The sequence below is a fragment of the Mustelus asterias genome, chromosome 7, assembly GCF_964213995.1.
Source record: "Mustelus asterias chromosome 7, sMusAst1.hap1.1, whole genome shotgun sequence".
In the NCBI taxonomy this organism is placed as follows: Eukaryota; Metazoa; Chordata; class Chondrichthyes; order Carcharhiniformes; family Triakidae; genus Mustelus; species Mustelus asterias.
Window position 1 is genome coordinate 45,888,784 of NC_135807.1, and position 16,289 is coordinate 45,905,072.

At 40.7% G+C, this 16,289-nt stretch overlaps 1 protein-coding gene across 2 annotated transcripts in view; it reads right to left on the reverse strand.

Annotated features, from left to right (window-relative positions):
- Positions 1-5,669: 5,669 nt before the first annotated feature.
- The window catches only part of lrrc69 (leucine rich repeat containing 69), a 65,157-nt gene continuing 54,537 nt past the window's right edge, over positions 5,670-16,289 (reverse strand). For both annotated transcript variants that reach the window (XM_078217044.1, XM_078217043.1), the window contains 2 exons: positions 8,924-9,097; positions 5,670-6,903 (listed from right to left, as the gene is read on the reverse strand). In XM_078217044.1, the coding sequence (XP_078073170.1) occupies positions 6,793-6,903; positions 8,924-9,097 (285 nt within the window). In that variant the 3' untranslated portion in view covers positions 5,670-6,792. The remainder of the gene's footprint in view (positions 6,904-8,923; positions 9,098-16,289) is intronic.

Consider the following 16,289-nt stretch of genomic DNA (forward strand, 5'->3'; position numbering starts at 1 on the left):
AAAGTGAATAGAATATTTATAGCAGGAGGAATTGAATATAAAAGTAGAGATGTTATGTTTCAGTTATACAGGGCATTGGTGAGGCCACATCTGGAATACTGTATACAGTATTAATCTCCTTATTTAAGGAAGGCCATTAGAAGCAGTTCAGAAAAGGTTTGCTAGACTAATACCTGGAATGGGTGGGTTGTCTTATGAGAAACGATTGGACATTGTTTCATTAATATTCACCAAAAGCATGAACGTTAAAAGGAATTTGTAAAATCTCACTTATTTCTGAACTAATTGCAACATATTATTTAAAATCTGATGATTAAAGACATACTCCAATGCATTTTGTTGATATTTGGATTATAAAAACATCATGAAACTTTCAAACCCTCTTCCCCACTCAGTGCCAAAAGGAAATCTCCAAACCCACCGATATTCATTTTATCTCCTTGCCAACTGTCCAGAAATATTGATCTCATCCAAGCTGCAAGTTAAAGGACACTTTTGGCAGATTTCCACCTATTTGGAGAAACATTTCTGTCGGATGGTTTGAACATTTCATCCATTATGACAACACAAAGATTTCCACCAGCAAAAACATGTTTTTCTTCAGACAGAGAATTGAGATATTTCATCACAAAAAGCAGCTTTAATTGCAGCTCAGTCTCAGAATAAGGCATAAATTAGACTTTCGTTCCTATTAGGATTATTGGAATTGTTTTGAATCTTCTTAGAAAATTCTACAGAGAGTGCCTCCATGAAGAAATTATTTGTTTCATTATTTTATTAATATAGACAATTTACATTTTTAACAAAGACTTTTTAAAAAATGAATCATTTCTGGATCCATACTCTTCTCCCAATGTCAGAAACTGATTAATATTATTTTTTGAAAATTAGATATATGTTGCAAGGTGCCCCTCTGTCTGAAACCTCTAAAGTTATTCGATTTTTCACCTTCCCTTTGTCCTCTGTGTATTCATTTCCAATGTAGATGCATTGTTTTTGTATCATAAACAGCACAGAAACAGGCCTTTCATCCCAACCTGTACTTTAACTCCATTTGAGCCTCCTCCTGTTCTTACTCATCGAACAATCAGTAAAACTCTCTAATTTATTCTGCCTTGTATCTAATTTCCCATTAAATACATGTGTACTATTCACCGTGTTGTAGCAAATTCTCTGGGTAAATATGCTTTTTTTTCTGAATTCACTATTTAATTTCTTAGAATTACAGAATCATACAGTGCAGAAGAGGCTCCTCAACTCATCGAATCTGCACAGACACATTAGAAATACCACCAACTCCCACCTGCCGGCACTTGGCCCATAGCAATGAATGTTATGACGTTTCAAGTGCTCATCCAGGTACTTTTTAAAGGATGTGAGATAACCGGCCTCTACCACCCTCCCAGGAAGCACATTCCAGACCATCACCACCCTCTGGGTAAAAAGGTTTTCCACTCACATCCCGCCTACCACTCCTGCCCCTCACCATTAGTCATTATCTGTCTGTCGTCTAGTTCCCCACGTTTGAAACAATCACACTGTCACACGTAGACTGCTGGACGGCATGCGTGCGTGAGAGAGAGAGAGAAAAACTGCATGGGACCTGACGTCAGCTCAGCAGTACATGTGGCAACCTGCGATGGACTGTCTGTTCAAAATTGTACTTGTTGAGACAGACCTGAACTGAACAGGAAAACGGGCCCTTCCAGTTTCTAAGGAAACTGAGGCTGAAACTGAGATTGGAAACCAAAAACTCTGAGGAGACCGAAATTGGTTGGAACCAAATAAAAGGACACAGAACCAGAGTTTAACAGATGATTCTAGTGGTGCAGAACAGACTGAAGAAGACAGAGGTTAGATTCAGAAGCTGAGAATAGGCAAATGCACAGTCACTGCAGCTGCTTACACTATTTGAAGATAAAATTAGTGGATGTACGCCATCCAAACTGTCATGAGCAGAGTTGAGGAGGTTTTGCCAACGTGGTGAACACCGTGGCCATGGAAGTCCGATTTGTTGTACACTGCTAACATCTGTGGATTAGGCTCAACCTTAAAACAGCTGAAATTCATGAGAAAAACGCAAAGTTTTGAAGAACTTTGCGGCTGAGATTGGTGACATGTATGCTGAGTTGACTGCCGGGCCAATTGGAAAGATCTGAATTAGTCGTATCTGCCATTTAATGTGTAATTTATAGGTTAAACCAATCCGAATAATGAACAATTTATTAATTAACCAACATGAAAGCTTGCAGTCAAGTACATAGTCACAAAAATGGAAAAGATTCTAGTTACTGAGGTGGTTCTCATCTCGTCCTTAGTCACCACACAGCAGGTAACCTGCACAGAACTCCATCACCTTCCTAGCTTTCATCCTGAGGCTTCCTCTTTTTGTAAGGACTCAGCACTCTGCTTATGTAGTCTAATAAGGCTGCCCAGCTGATGCTTGTTTGCACTGATTCCTCATTGATTTGTCATATCACTTCCTGTGACCATCTTGGTAAGCATGGCTGTACTCAGCAGCCATGTTGAATGCGGATTGGCTATGATCTAGAAAATGGAGGAGCGAGTGTCGGAAATACTCCAGCCCCTTGTGGCATCACACAGTGTAAAACTATCTTCTGTTAATGATTTCTAGTTTTGTTGTTTCACACAATGGAAACTGTCTATTCTATCAAAACTTTTCCAAATTTTAAGCTACCCCTCTCAGCCTTTTCTTTCCAAGAGAAAAGAGACCAAGCCTGTTCCTGATAACTTCATAGTTATGGTTTCATTTTTGTAAATCATTTTGCATTCTCTCCAGTGTATCTTTATTATTTTTATAATATGGAGGCCAAAACTACAGGCAGTAAGTACTCCAATTGTGGAGTTGTTAATAAAATAATCATGAATTGATAATTTTATTTAGACCATATGTAACACTTTGAAGTCAAACACTGCAAAAATTCTGAAAGTATACCTGGCTATGACAAACATACTAGGAGGTACATTAAACTACTACATACAAACTTATTAGCAAATTTGAAACCCATGGATAAAGGGGCAGTGGCAGCATGTATACACAATTGGCTAAGGGATAAAATATGTTTTAAATTCATTCATGGGATGTGGGCAGCATTTGTTACCCATGCCTAATTGCCCTTCAGAAGGTGGTGGTGAGTTACCTTTGTGAACTGCTGCAGCTCATGAAGTGTAGGTGCACCCATAGGATTTTGACCCAGCGACAGTGAAGGAATAGTGATATATTCTCAAGTCAGGATGGTGACTCATTTCAATCAGAACTTCCAGGTGGAGGTGTTCCCATGTGTCTGCTGCCCTTGTTCTTATAGATGATTCCAGTCATGGGTTTGGAAGGTGCTGTTTAAGGAGGCTTGTTGAGTTCCTGCAGTAATCTTGTAGATGGTACACACTGCTGCCACTGTGTATCAGTGGTGGAGGGAGTGAATGTTTGTGAATAGGATGCCAATCAAGTCGGTTTGTCTTGGATGGTGTCAATCTTGATTGTTGTTGGAGCTACACTCATTCAAGCAAGTTGAGAGTATTCCTTTACACTCCTGGCTTGTGCCTTGTAAATGGTGGTAAGACTTTGGGGAGTCAGGAGGTGAGTTACTCACCGCAGGATTCCTCCTAGCCTCTGCCTTGTTCTTGTTACGATGTGGAAATGCCGGCGTTGGACTGGGGTAAACACAGTAAGGAGTCTAACAACACCAGGTTAAAGTCCAACAGGTTTATTTGGTAGCAAACACCACTAGGAACAGCGCTCCAAAAGCTAGTGGCGTTTGCTACCAAATAAATCTGTTGGACTTTAACCTGGTGTTGTTAGACTCCTTACGTTGTTCTTGTTACCACAGTATTTATATTGCGAATCCAGTTCAGTTTCTGGTCAATGGTGACCCCCCAAGATGTTGATATAATATAGATATAAATTAATAAACCACTGGTTGGACCTAAACTGGAGTATTGTATCTGATTCTGGCCACCATATTTTAGGAAAGATGCCAGTGATTTGGAAAGGATGGGGAGGGGATTAAATAGAATGGTACCAGGAACATGCAATTTAAGTGACATGAAGAGACTGAAGAAGCCTCTTTGAGTTGAGAAAGTTGAGAGATTTAATAAAGGTGTTCAAAATAATAAAAGGGTTTGATAGAGTAAAGGAGAACCTGTTTCCAGTGGCAGCAGAGTTGATAATCATAAGGCACAGATTCAAGGTAGCATTATTTTTTTGTTTTACACAGAGTTGCTAAGAACTGGAATGCACTGTTTGAAAGGGTGTGGCAGAAAAAGATTTTGGGGTGATCTTACCAGAGTGCTGAATGAGCGGGAAAAAGGGAGTTTCAGACTTGTTTTTTCAGTGAGTTGAAAAATTCAATGTTATGACACTTAGTCAAAAAAAAAGCCAGGATGCGGTTCTCACCAGTAGGGGGTGGGACGGAGCCTGTTCTCACCGGTGAAGCCAGCTGCTGATCTCCAGGGATGCCATTGTGCAGGTGGCCTGATCTTGCAGTGTACTGTGTACAGAGTGTACTGGGAGATCTTCTGTCACTCTCCCACCCCACCTCCCTCCCTCACAGGCATCGGGACCCACTGCCAATCACTCCCTGTGCTGGGTTCACTCAATTCCCTGGACATCCTCCCCTTCCCCCGATCATCACCCCAGACATCACCCCCCACCCCCACCCCAACAGCCCCCGACCTTCCTGATATCTGCCCCGGCCAATCATCCCCTCACCCCCACATTTGCCACTGCGGCTTATCTACCCCCCATGCAGATTTCCCCCACAGAGCCCCCCTGCCCTAACCCCTCTCAGGCCCTGCCCTCTTGGCCTGGGGAGTGTTAAGGTGCCTAGTGGGCAGTGCTAGGGTTCCAGGTGGGTATTGCCAGGGTGCCAGGCTGGCACCTGCCAAGGGGCACTGTCTGGCCCTGATCCCAACAACCCAGGGAGCTTCAATGGTCTCCATTCTCACTGACGAGGTCATCACATCTTGTCCTCCTTGGGGGACCATAAGTGATCCTCACTGGTGAGGACCTCAACCAGCAAGCAGGTAAGAATAAGTGAGCCCGGATGATAGCATCCGGCATCACTAATATGTAAATTAACTAATGCATATTGAAATCAGTGCAAAGCTGATTTCGCCCACAAATCAGTGGTGGTAATATTATGAGTGTCAAAAAATCTGGGCTCAAACCCAATATTTTGACTTTCACAATCTTACCAGTTCACCTAGCTGATCAATTGGCGAGGCGAGCTAGTAAGATCACCCTCTTAATCTTTCCAAATAGAATTTTGAAATTTTTGAAGGAGAAAAATGTGCAGGGCTATGGAGAAAAGACAGAGGAAGCAATGCAAAATTGCTTGCAAAATTAATGCAAAAGCAAAATCTGAAATAAAAACAGAGAATTTTGAGCTGATAATGACCTTTCATCAGAATTAGGTTGGTCAATGTGAAATACCAATTCTGTTTCTCTCCACAGATGCTGCTGAGAGCTGCTGAGTGTTTCCAGCATTTTCAGTTTTTTTTAAATAGGGGAGTGGAACTAATTCGATAGCTGTTCTAAAGCATTGGCAGAAGCATGATAGGCTGAATGGCTGTCTTTTGTGCCGTACCGTTCTATAGTTTGGCTGGATTGTGACTATAGTTTCGTCCAATAAAATATAAACATGCAAAATACAGAAAAAGTATCTTTAATTCATCAAGTCCACCTCATCCAGACATGGTTCAATCACATACACCATTTTCCTTATCCACTAGTCATGTAATCTCCCTGGAAGATAAATGTGGGATTTTTATTGATTTCCTTCTTTACATTCACAAAGAGAGCATGCCATAATAGCTGGTCTGTTCTGAGAAATTTGTCCATAAAATTTCTCTTGTCAATGCCACTGAGTAAGCTGAGGAATATAGGAAACAACATAGTTGGATTCTCCCACTTGATGTTCCCATTCCTGAGGAACAGCATCAAGCTTCCACTTACTGTGCCTGAGAGCAGCATGTTTGAGTTCAGAGGGAAGAAAGAAAGATACTGGATGAACACTTTCTCTGAATGAGGAAGATGTTACTTTCTTTCCTGAAAAATGCTTCACATTCTCTCAACCCTGGAATAGGTGGGAGACTTTATATAAATAAAGCACCTTAGGTGAGAACAGATATTTTCTGGTAAGCTTTGGCTGATGAGTCTAAACAACATTTTTTGACAAAAATATGATATCTACAACCAACAGCCCTTAGACATTTGTAAACTCAATGGCCTTTGATATTACCCATGAGGTTATAACACCATAAAAATCACCAAACAACCCATTTTGTAAGTGTTTGGAAAAAAATGTTCAACACGACACAAATCACTGATTTACAAACTGTCCATGTAGAATAAATGTGATGGCTTTCTTCGCATTAGCATCTTGAACTGGATGCTCAATTTCCAATTCATGAGGAGACAAGCAAAAAGATAGAAAGCAATTTTCTGATGTAGGTAAAAAAAAAACAGCAGTTACTTTAAGCACCAGCATGTGAAGACAATATAAGGTCACAAAAGACATTTTCATTCTTCCAAAAGATGGATTACTAATTAATTAACATTTAAGCAGAAAAAAGAAGATATTTTGAAACAGGCATGATATGCATAGCATGTTGTATTCTAGTGCTTAGGGATACTGGAAATATGCAATCCACGAATAGCCTGTACTTTATCGTTGCAAACTTATTCCTTCAATTGCAACCTAAAATGTATGTTATTTGAAATTCACTGAGAGAATTGGTCTTCATTTTAATCATGTTGTCAGGTTATATTGCTCATGGTACTGCTATCCCGTAGAATTCATGGTCTGCTTCATTGAAACATTTGTATGAGCAAAGCAAGGCTCGGACGGGGACAACTTGAACAGGACTGGTTATGCCAATTTTCTGAAAGATAAAAAAGAAAAGAATATAAACCACAAAACAATATGATACGCTTTATTTTCACCTGAAAACATTTTTTACATTAAATCCATAGAATAAATTACAGTTGGTACTGAAAACCTTCCCTTGAATTTATTAATTTTTATTGAATTATTTTCATATGAAGTAAACTCTTTCAGTGATTTGCCAATTTGACCATGTTATGATGGTTTTAATCTACAGAATAGTTAAAAATCACTAAATTATTACACTGATTCAATTTTTCTTCCCCATACACATTGCCCTTTATATATATTTTTGTAATATCAATAACTTTAAAATTAGATAAAAATTGCACAAAGGTCGAGAGATCAATACGCCCTGAATTTCTGCAGGCCATCCATTATGGTCTAAATTCCAGGGTGCAGCTGTTGGTTACCTTTAGTGCTGACCCTACATAAATGCAGGATCAGAAGGATAATCACAGCAGTAGGATAATCACAGCAGTCGGAGCACATAATGGGTGCTCTGTTTCAATTTCCTTCAGAATTCCAAAAAATGGGTCTTCTCTATCTACATCAAAAAGCTTGTTGAAATAGCCTAGCTGCTCCTGTAATAAGAAGGCTGAAAATGCTATCAAGATTTTTTTTAAATTAAAGCAGAGATTTAAATCTGCAGAGTTTATAATCTAGGGTTGTTCTCCAGGCTGGGCTCCATTTCAACTGGCCACCACAACTGTATTCATTCAGCATACTGGCCAGGAATCAGGAGGCTACAGGCAAGGAAATTTATTTCATGAAATTAGAAATCCTATCCCTAGCCTATACTCCCTTTGAGAGGAGATCCACATTGGGGAGAGAGGTAATTTCACCAAGGGTGTGTGGAAACTTCCAGAGAAAGCCAGGATTCATAGAAGCTTGCCAGTACTAAGAAAAGCTAAGATTAGCTGGTTCAAATGTCAGCTGTGTGATAACCGGAATCTGGATGGGCAGAAGGTGATCAGCAGGGATGTAAGTGGTGGCTGGCAGCAGCTGCAACTTATTGCAGAACCTGAAGGAGCATTCCTGCTGCTCCCACCTCTATAGTAAGGTGTAAGAAAATAAAAAAATGCCACTGACATTTTGGACACAACCTATAGCAGTCATTTAAAGACCACAAGATTTGCTGCCAAGCATTTGAGAACAATGATTGCAGCACGTATGACACATGCTAGTGTCTGTTGATAAATTTAGATTTGATTTGGTTTATTGTCACATGTATTAGCATATAGTGAAAAGTACTATTTCTTGCGCGTTATACAGACAAAGCATACCGTTCATAGAGAAGGAAATGAGAGTATGCAGAATGTAGTGTTACAGTTATAGCTAGGGTCCAGAGAAAGATCAACTTAATGCAAGGTAGGTCCATTCAAAAGTCTGATGGCAGCAGGGAAGAAGCTGTTCTTGAGTCAGTTGATACATGATCTCAGACTTTTGTATCTTTTTCCCGACGGAAAAAGGTGGAACAGAGAATGTCCGGGGTGCGTGGGGTCCTTAATTATGCTGACTGCTTTGCCGAGGTAGCGGGAAGTGTAGACAGAGTCAACGGATGGGAGGGTGGCTTGCGTGATGGATTGGGCTACATTCACGACCTTTTGTAGTTTCTTGCTGTCTTGGGCAGAGCAGGAGCCATACCAAGCTGTGATACAACCAGAAAGAATGCTTTCCATAGTGCATCTGTAAAAGTTGGTGAGAGTCGTAGCTGACATGCCAAATTTCCTTAGTTTTCTTAATTTTCCTTAATTTTAAAGCAAGCTGCCTGCTTGCATGTGCAAAGAGCATAATGCCTATTCCACGATGGGCCCTGGACACTAGTGCAGGAAGAGCCTTCATTAGTATGATGCAGAATGCGAACACATATCATCTGCCATATTGAACATTCAACTTATTTCTCTTGGAAACTTTGTAAGCTTATTTTCTGTAATCAAGTATTTCATCCAAATATCTACTCCATGTCTAATTCTATATGTGTACACACATATAATATTTGAAACAAAACATTTTACCTTTTTTAAATCAACGAAGCTCACACATTCAAGCCAAGTGTTCAGAAAGCTCTGTTTACACACAGCGCATAAGCTTGCATGACCCAATATTTTTCTTGCTTCTGGGTAATATTTAAGAGTGTCATTGAATGATACATCCTTTCGCTCATTCATTATATACCTTGCTGTAATTTCCTTCAAATTAGAAACAGAATATGCAATTAGGTGAGCAACAGTGGAATTATGTATTGTCGTTTCACTAATCAGAATCCAGCTCAGATTAATTAGATGAAATTTACTCTCAGACTGTGGTGACAATCCTAAATGAAATGATTTTGGATTGTACCCAGTTTCAATTATTAATGCATATAAATCCACATTACAAACTGCCCATAATTCGCTAACAATTGTAAGTTGTTAGTTTTAATTAGTGGCTACAATTGGGTGACCGGTATGAGAAATGGAATTGCTAGATGAAGAATAAAGCCGTCTACTGATTTCACCAATAACATATTAGCTAAATGCATTGCATGTTTTAATGCTGAGCTTTAGAAAGTAGAAGTAAAATCTACATTTGTACTGAATTAGCTAAATCTTAACTGGGGTAGCAGCCAAGGACAGAATGTGCCCTCACCACTTTCAGGCTAAGGATGAGTGTGAAATCATGGTGAATGCCCAATCGCTATCTAGTAATTCTCATAATGAAAATTCTCATACACTGGTGCTGGAGTGGGAGGACCTGGCTTTATGTGATGCTGGAAACCTGAAATAAGGAAACAGAAAATGCTGGAATTTTTCAGCAGGTCTGGGAGCATCTGTGCAGAGAGAAGCAGAGTTAACATAGTGCAGCTCAATGACCTTTCCTCAGAAATGGCTCTGACAGCAAATTCTGATGAAAGGGCACCCACTAGAAGTGGTAACGCTGTTTCTCTCTCCACCAATGTTTCCACATGTGCTAAGTATTACCATTCTTTTCTGCTTTTAAATCAAATGGTCCATTGAGCAATCTTGTGCACTGTTGCCCTTTTTCTCAGTGGCATTTTAACATAAGAATTTTCAAAATGAACTGTACAGGTGAGAAGTATTCAATTTAGAAATTAGATATATACAGCTTTTTGGTAGCTTTAAGTTGGTGTCAAGCCCTATAGCATCCATGCAATCACAGTTGAATAACAAACATCGCTATTTGTAGGCTTAAGGGTGGCACAGTGGTTAGCAATGCTGCCTCACAACATCAGGGATCGGGTTAAAATTCCGGCCTTGGGTGACTTTGTGTGGTGTTTGCAAGTTCTCCCTATATCTGCATGGGTTTCCCCTGTGTGCTCCGGTTTCCTCCCACAGTGGAAGAATGTGCAGATTGGGTGGATTGGCCATACTAAATTGCCCCTTATATGTGTAAATTAGGAGGATTAGTGGGATAAATATGTGGAGTTATGGGGAGAGGGTGGATGCCTGAGTAAGATGCTCTCTGTCAGAGTCAGTGCAGACTCGATGGACCAAATGGCCTCCTTCTGCACTGTAGGGGTTCTATGATTCTATGTACACAAAATTAAAATTTGGCATGTTGCTGGTAACTTTATGTTGAGCAAAAGAAGAGCAAAGATTGAAACCACACATTAGGCAGAAAAGAAAATCATTTTTAATTCATGGGACATCTGTGGAATCCAATAATGAAATAACAGATGCTGCACAAATTTCACTGGCAGCTGCCCACAATTCCTAACATTTACTCTTGCCAGCTCACCAGTTGTAGAGGAATTTTTGCAGGGCATACATTGGGATTTAAGCAATGAGACCAGCTGATTTTATGTTCTTTCACTCTCCTTATGTCTGTGTTTACTCACAACACCTGCACTTGATTCAAAAACAGCTGATAACACACATACTGTTGCCAATTATTGGGCTGCATGCTGCATTAAAAATACACATTTCACTTGTTCAAGATCTGCTTTTGTTGGCCTATTTCAAATCCACAATAGAAGACCTGGAAGGCCTTTGGCATTATTACAAGTTCCTGCATTCAGTAAAATGCTGCAATTTGCACCCAGTTTAAACAAACATCAGGGGAGGACAACCATGAGAGATTTCCATATTGACCCCCAACAGGTATCCAGATGTGTAAACAACGTGATAAGAAACAATGAGTAGTCATTTTATAAAGACACGGGGCTTAGAAATTCAAAAGTGTTACATCCATTTACAGGCTTAAATTAGGTGCTAAAGCATCCAAATGGCAGGCAGCATTTGTGCACACATTTTGAGTGGGAGGTTTACCACTTGCCATATTGGTATAGGTAAGAGGTGGCCCGGAGCCACAGCTGAAACAGGAAATGGGCCCTTTGCATGTGCAAACAAAGCTTCAACTCACCCAAGAACAAGGAATTAATTATCCTCAGTTCCTGAATTGTACTCCCCAGAATAAGGTGTAAAACTGATATGCCTGAATGTCAATAAAATTAGAAAATTATACTGGTTGGAATTCTCCCGTCCCGCCCACCACCGGAATTGTAGCGGGTGGGGGCGGACCATGCAAAGGTCCATTGACCTTGGGCGGGATTTTCCGGTTTTGAGGCGAGTGCAGCCAGAGAATCCTGCCCACTGTCATTCTTGATACTTGGCTTTTCCTGTATGGTAAAAGAAAACAGTACAGTGTGAAGATTCATCTGTGCAGAAGATATCTGCAGCACTATCCAATCATAAATATTTGAGGGTATTTAGTACATCCTGACTCCCTGAATTCACTTGGAGAATACTATCATACCGGAGGGGAGGGGGATGATCTTACCAAAAGAATTTTAAGTGCCAAATAAGTGTGAAAACGGACGAGAATCTCGCTCATTTTCTGGGTAAGCTCTCAGACACAACCTTATGCTACTTTGCCTGTTTTTTTGCACTAAGTGTGATTCACACCAGTCGGGGAAGTGGACAGTCTACTCTCACTTGAAAGCCGACTGTTAACAGCTAGAGGGAGCCATTGCGCATGCGCCAATATCTCAGTCATCTATGTAGAAGTGTACATAGCAGAGAGAGAGATCTGTTACTCACCCCCCCCCGACCCCCTTGGATATTGCTCCCCCCTCCCCCCGGATATCGCCGTCTCACACCCCTCCCAATCACTGGCTTCCCTGGCTCATCGCTGGCCTGATAGCACCACCTGGCCAATCGCTGCCCTGATACAACCCCCCTGCCCCCCGCATGCCAATCACTGCCCCGATTCCCTCCACCCCAGACGGTCACCAACTCGGCCAATCCCTGATTGCAGAGTGCATAGCTCCCCCTCCTGTCGTCCTCCTCTTAAGTCCCGCCCCTTCAGACTCCACCCCCTTCCTTTAGGCCCTGCCCTTTGGCACTGCCCAGTGCCTAGTGGTCAGTGCCAAGGTGCCCAGTGAGCAGTGTCAAACTGGCAATGCCAGGCTGGCACTGCCCCCCCCACCCAGACCATCTGATCAGCCTCAATGGCTTCCAGTTCCACCAGTGAGGCCATCATAACAGGTCCCATTGCTGGCTCATACGTGACTCTCATTGGTGAGGACCTCCACCAGTGAGACTGTTAAGGCAAGTGAGCTCGGCGCTTCTATCACAGGATGCCACAGGGTTCAGTCCTCGAGCCCCAACTATTTACAATCTATATTAATGACTTGGATGCATATATAGAAGGTACTGTAGCCAAATTTACAGATGACACTAAAATAGGTGGTGTAGTACGTTGCAAGAAAGAAATAAGAAATGTACAAATGGATATGGGTAGGTTAGGTGAATGGGCCAAAACGTGACAGAGTTTAACGTGGATAAGTGTGAAGTTATCCATTTTGGTCAGAAGGCAAATGGAATTTTGGCATTTATTGCTGAAGGAATACAGTATAAAAGTAGGGAAATGTTGCTGCAAATGTACAAGGCATTCGTGAGGTCACACCTGGAGTATTGTGCACAGTTTTGTTCCCCTTACTTGAGGAGGGATATAGTTGTATTGGAGGCAGTTCAGAGGTTCAATAGATTGATTTCAGAGATGGGGGGTTTGTTTTATGAAGAGAGATTGAGCATTTTAGGCCTATACTTGCTGGAGTTTAGAAGAATGAGAGGAGATCTAATTCAGATGCTAAAGGAGATTGACAGGGCAGACTTAGAGAGACTGTTTCCTCTAATGGGCAATCTAGAACAAGAGGCCATAGTTTTAGGACAAGGGTTAGCAGACTTAAAGTAAAGATGAGGAGAAATTGCTTCTCTCAAAGAATGGTCGTGAATCTGTGGAATTAACTACATCAGAGTGTGGTGGAAGCCGGAACATTGAGTAAATTTAAAGAGGAGATAGATTTTTGATTAGTAATGGGTTAGGGAAAACGAGCAGGAAAGTGGAGTTGAGGCCAAGACAAGATCAGCCATGATCGTATTGAATGGTGGACCAGGCTCAAGGGGCTGAATCGCCTACTCCTGCTCCTTGTTCTTATATTCTCTAACCATTCATATCCAGAAATTACCTTGTAATATTTTAAGAATGCAGTACAACTTGTAAACTAAGAGAATGAAAAAAACTTGCATTTAAATGGGATGTCCCAGAGCGCTGTGCAGTCGATGAAGTATGTTTGAAGTGCAGTCAATGTTCTCATGTAGGAAACTGTGGCTGGATCAGCACAACAGGATTCCAAAAACTGAAATGTGATAACAACGCGATAATCTGCGTTTGTGCTGTTGAACAGTGGCCACAGATAACTACCCTGCTCTCCTTTGAAACAGTGCCATGGTATCTTCTTTTCCCACCGGAAATGTTATACAGGACCTCCATTTAACATCACTTCATGTCACCTCCAACAGTGCAACCCTCCCTCAGCACTGAATGTCCTTTGATACATTACCTCGTCATAGCACCTAATAGTCTCTATTACCCTGCTTGTAATAGTTGCAATGCCTCAATGTTTTTGTTTTGTGCCTAACCTAATATTTTGAAGTAAACTAGCTACAATTTAGCTTCCAGTTAATTTATTCCATTGTTGTTTCTGTAAAATGTTTTGCTGGCACATATTCCTTCCCAGTTTGTGGTCGGTGGTGGAGTGTGTTTACTCTTTCCTACTCCACCCACCACCCAATATACCCTAGTTGTGAAGCTAAATTTACCACAGAAATCACCAGCTGTTACAAATAAGTATTGTATTATGTGGAATGGTGACAACTGCAAACTGTCCTAAAGCTAGACTGCATCAGCATTTGAAGTCATACAATAGCAGTAGTGGTTAGGTACAGTTAATATTTACATTTAAAATTAAAAATGCTGTCAAGGCAAATCAAATTTACTAATTTATAGTTCCAGCACAGCAAAACACTCCATCAACATAAGAAACATACATGCATAAAATTAAACTTTCCAACTTTGGATCAGAGAGAGAACTCTTGCCTCGGATGCCAAAAGGTTGAGAGTTCAAGTTACAGCTCAATATGACGTAATTATGGTTCAAAATGAAATTTGAATGCAGTATTGATGGGTGCTGCATTGTTCAACACACCACCTTTTGAACAAAATGGTGAACTGCCACCATGGTTGTAAGTGGAAGATCTAATGGCATCTCGTGAGGAAGAGTCCTGGTAAACATTCATCTCTCAGTCAATATCGTGAAAATGAATCTCTCTCTCATTGCTTGCATTGCTGTTTGTGAGATCTTTATATGTGCAAACTGTTTGCTACCAAGCAGCTCAAAGTAGTAAATCGGGAATTAAAAATCTAATGATGACCATGAACCCCCCCATCGCCTATAAACACCCATCTGATTCACTAACGTCCTTTAGGGAAGGAAATCTGCCGTCAGTATCTGATCTGATCCACATGTGACTCCAGACCCACAGCAATATGGTTGACTTTTAACTGCCCCCCGACATGGCCTGGCAAGCCACTCAGTTCAAGGGCAATTAGGGATAGGCAATAAATGCTGTCCCAACTAGTGACACCTACATCCCATGAATGATTTTTTTAAAAATTAGCTGTTTAGAATGTCTTTACGTCATGAAAGTACTTGATAAATGCTAATTATTCTTTCTGTTGCAAAACCGCATTGGTTGCACATAATGTCAATGTCAAAACGAGGTACTTTGTAAAGGTATTCATTCATTAAAGAAAATTAACTAATATTCCATTCATCACCTTGGAGACATGTGGACCAAAAAGTACAAAGACAGGCACTTAAACAAAATATTAGGTTCTAGTGTGCCAATATCATAATCTTGTACTGTTAGCTCCACACTATTGTCTTGTTAAGCAATTGATCTCACATGACTAGCCAAATTTTGATGCGCTGTCAATTCAAAATAATTTAATTGACAGTCAAATTTCAACATCTGCATCATTGCAACATTAAAAGTGCACTGATTAAAAATTGGATTGCAGTAGATTTCTCCATAATGCTCTCTCGATGGCTACAAATATAATGATATTATGATAGACTGCTACAAAATTTATTTATTCACAATCTGTTTAATATTAGAAACACCGAAACATCGAAGCAGGAGTAGGCCATTCTGCCCTTCGAGCCTGCTCCACCATTCATTTCGAACATGGCTGATCATCAAAATCAATATCCTGATCCTCTCTCCCCCATATCCCTTGATCCCTTTAGCCCCAGGAATTATATTTTATTTCTTTGTGAAATCACTCAATGTTTTGGCCTCAACTACTTTCTTCGGTAGTGAATTCCACAGATTCACCACCCTCTGGGTGAAGAAATTTCTCCTCACCTCAGTCCTAAAGGTTTACCCCTTATCCTTAAACTATGATCCCTAGTTCTGAACACCCCCACCATCGGGAACATTCTTTCTGAATCTACTCTGTCTAATCCTGTTAGAATTTTATAAATTTCTATGAGATCCTCGCTCACTCTCCTAAACTCTAGTGAATATAATCCTAACCGACTTAGTCTCTCCTCATATAACAGACTTGCCATCCCAGGAATCAGCCTGGTAAACCTTCACTTGTACTCCCTCTATAGCAAGGACATCTTTCCTCAGATAAGGATGCCAAAACTGCACACAATACACCAGGTGTGGCCTCACCAACGCCCTATACAATTGCAGCAAAACATCCCTATTCCTATACTCAAATCCTCTCACAATGAAGGCCAACATACCATTTGCCTTCTTTACTGCCTACTATACCTGCACACTTACTTTCAGCGACTGATGCATGAGGACATATAACCAATATTATCACTATCAATCAGTAATATATAATTTGTTTCTTTCACTTTATAAATTATCACTTTTAGCAAAGAACCGTTTAAAAATAAGTTTAAAAAAAGCCAAGGAATCGCTGGTGAATTGTTGAGTGAAGGATATCCAAACATCAGCGTTTGCTACACTCATGAAATGTCAGAAATGATTCCCAATTGTTAGTATGCCAGAGACAGGT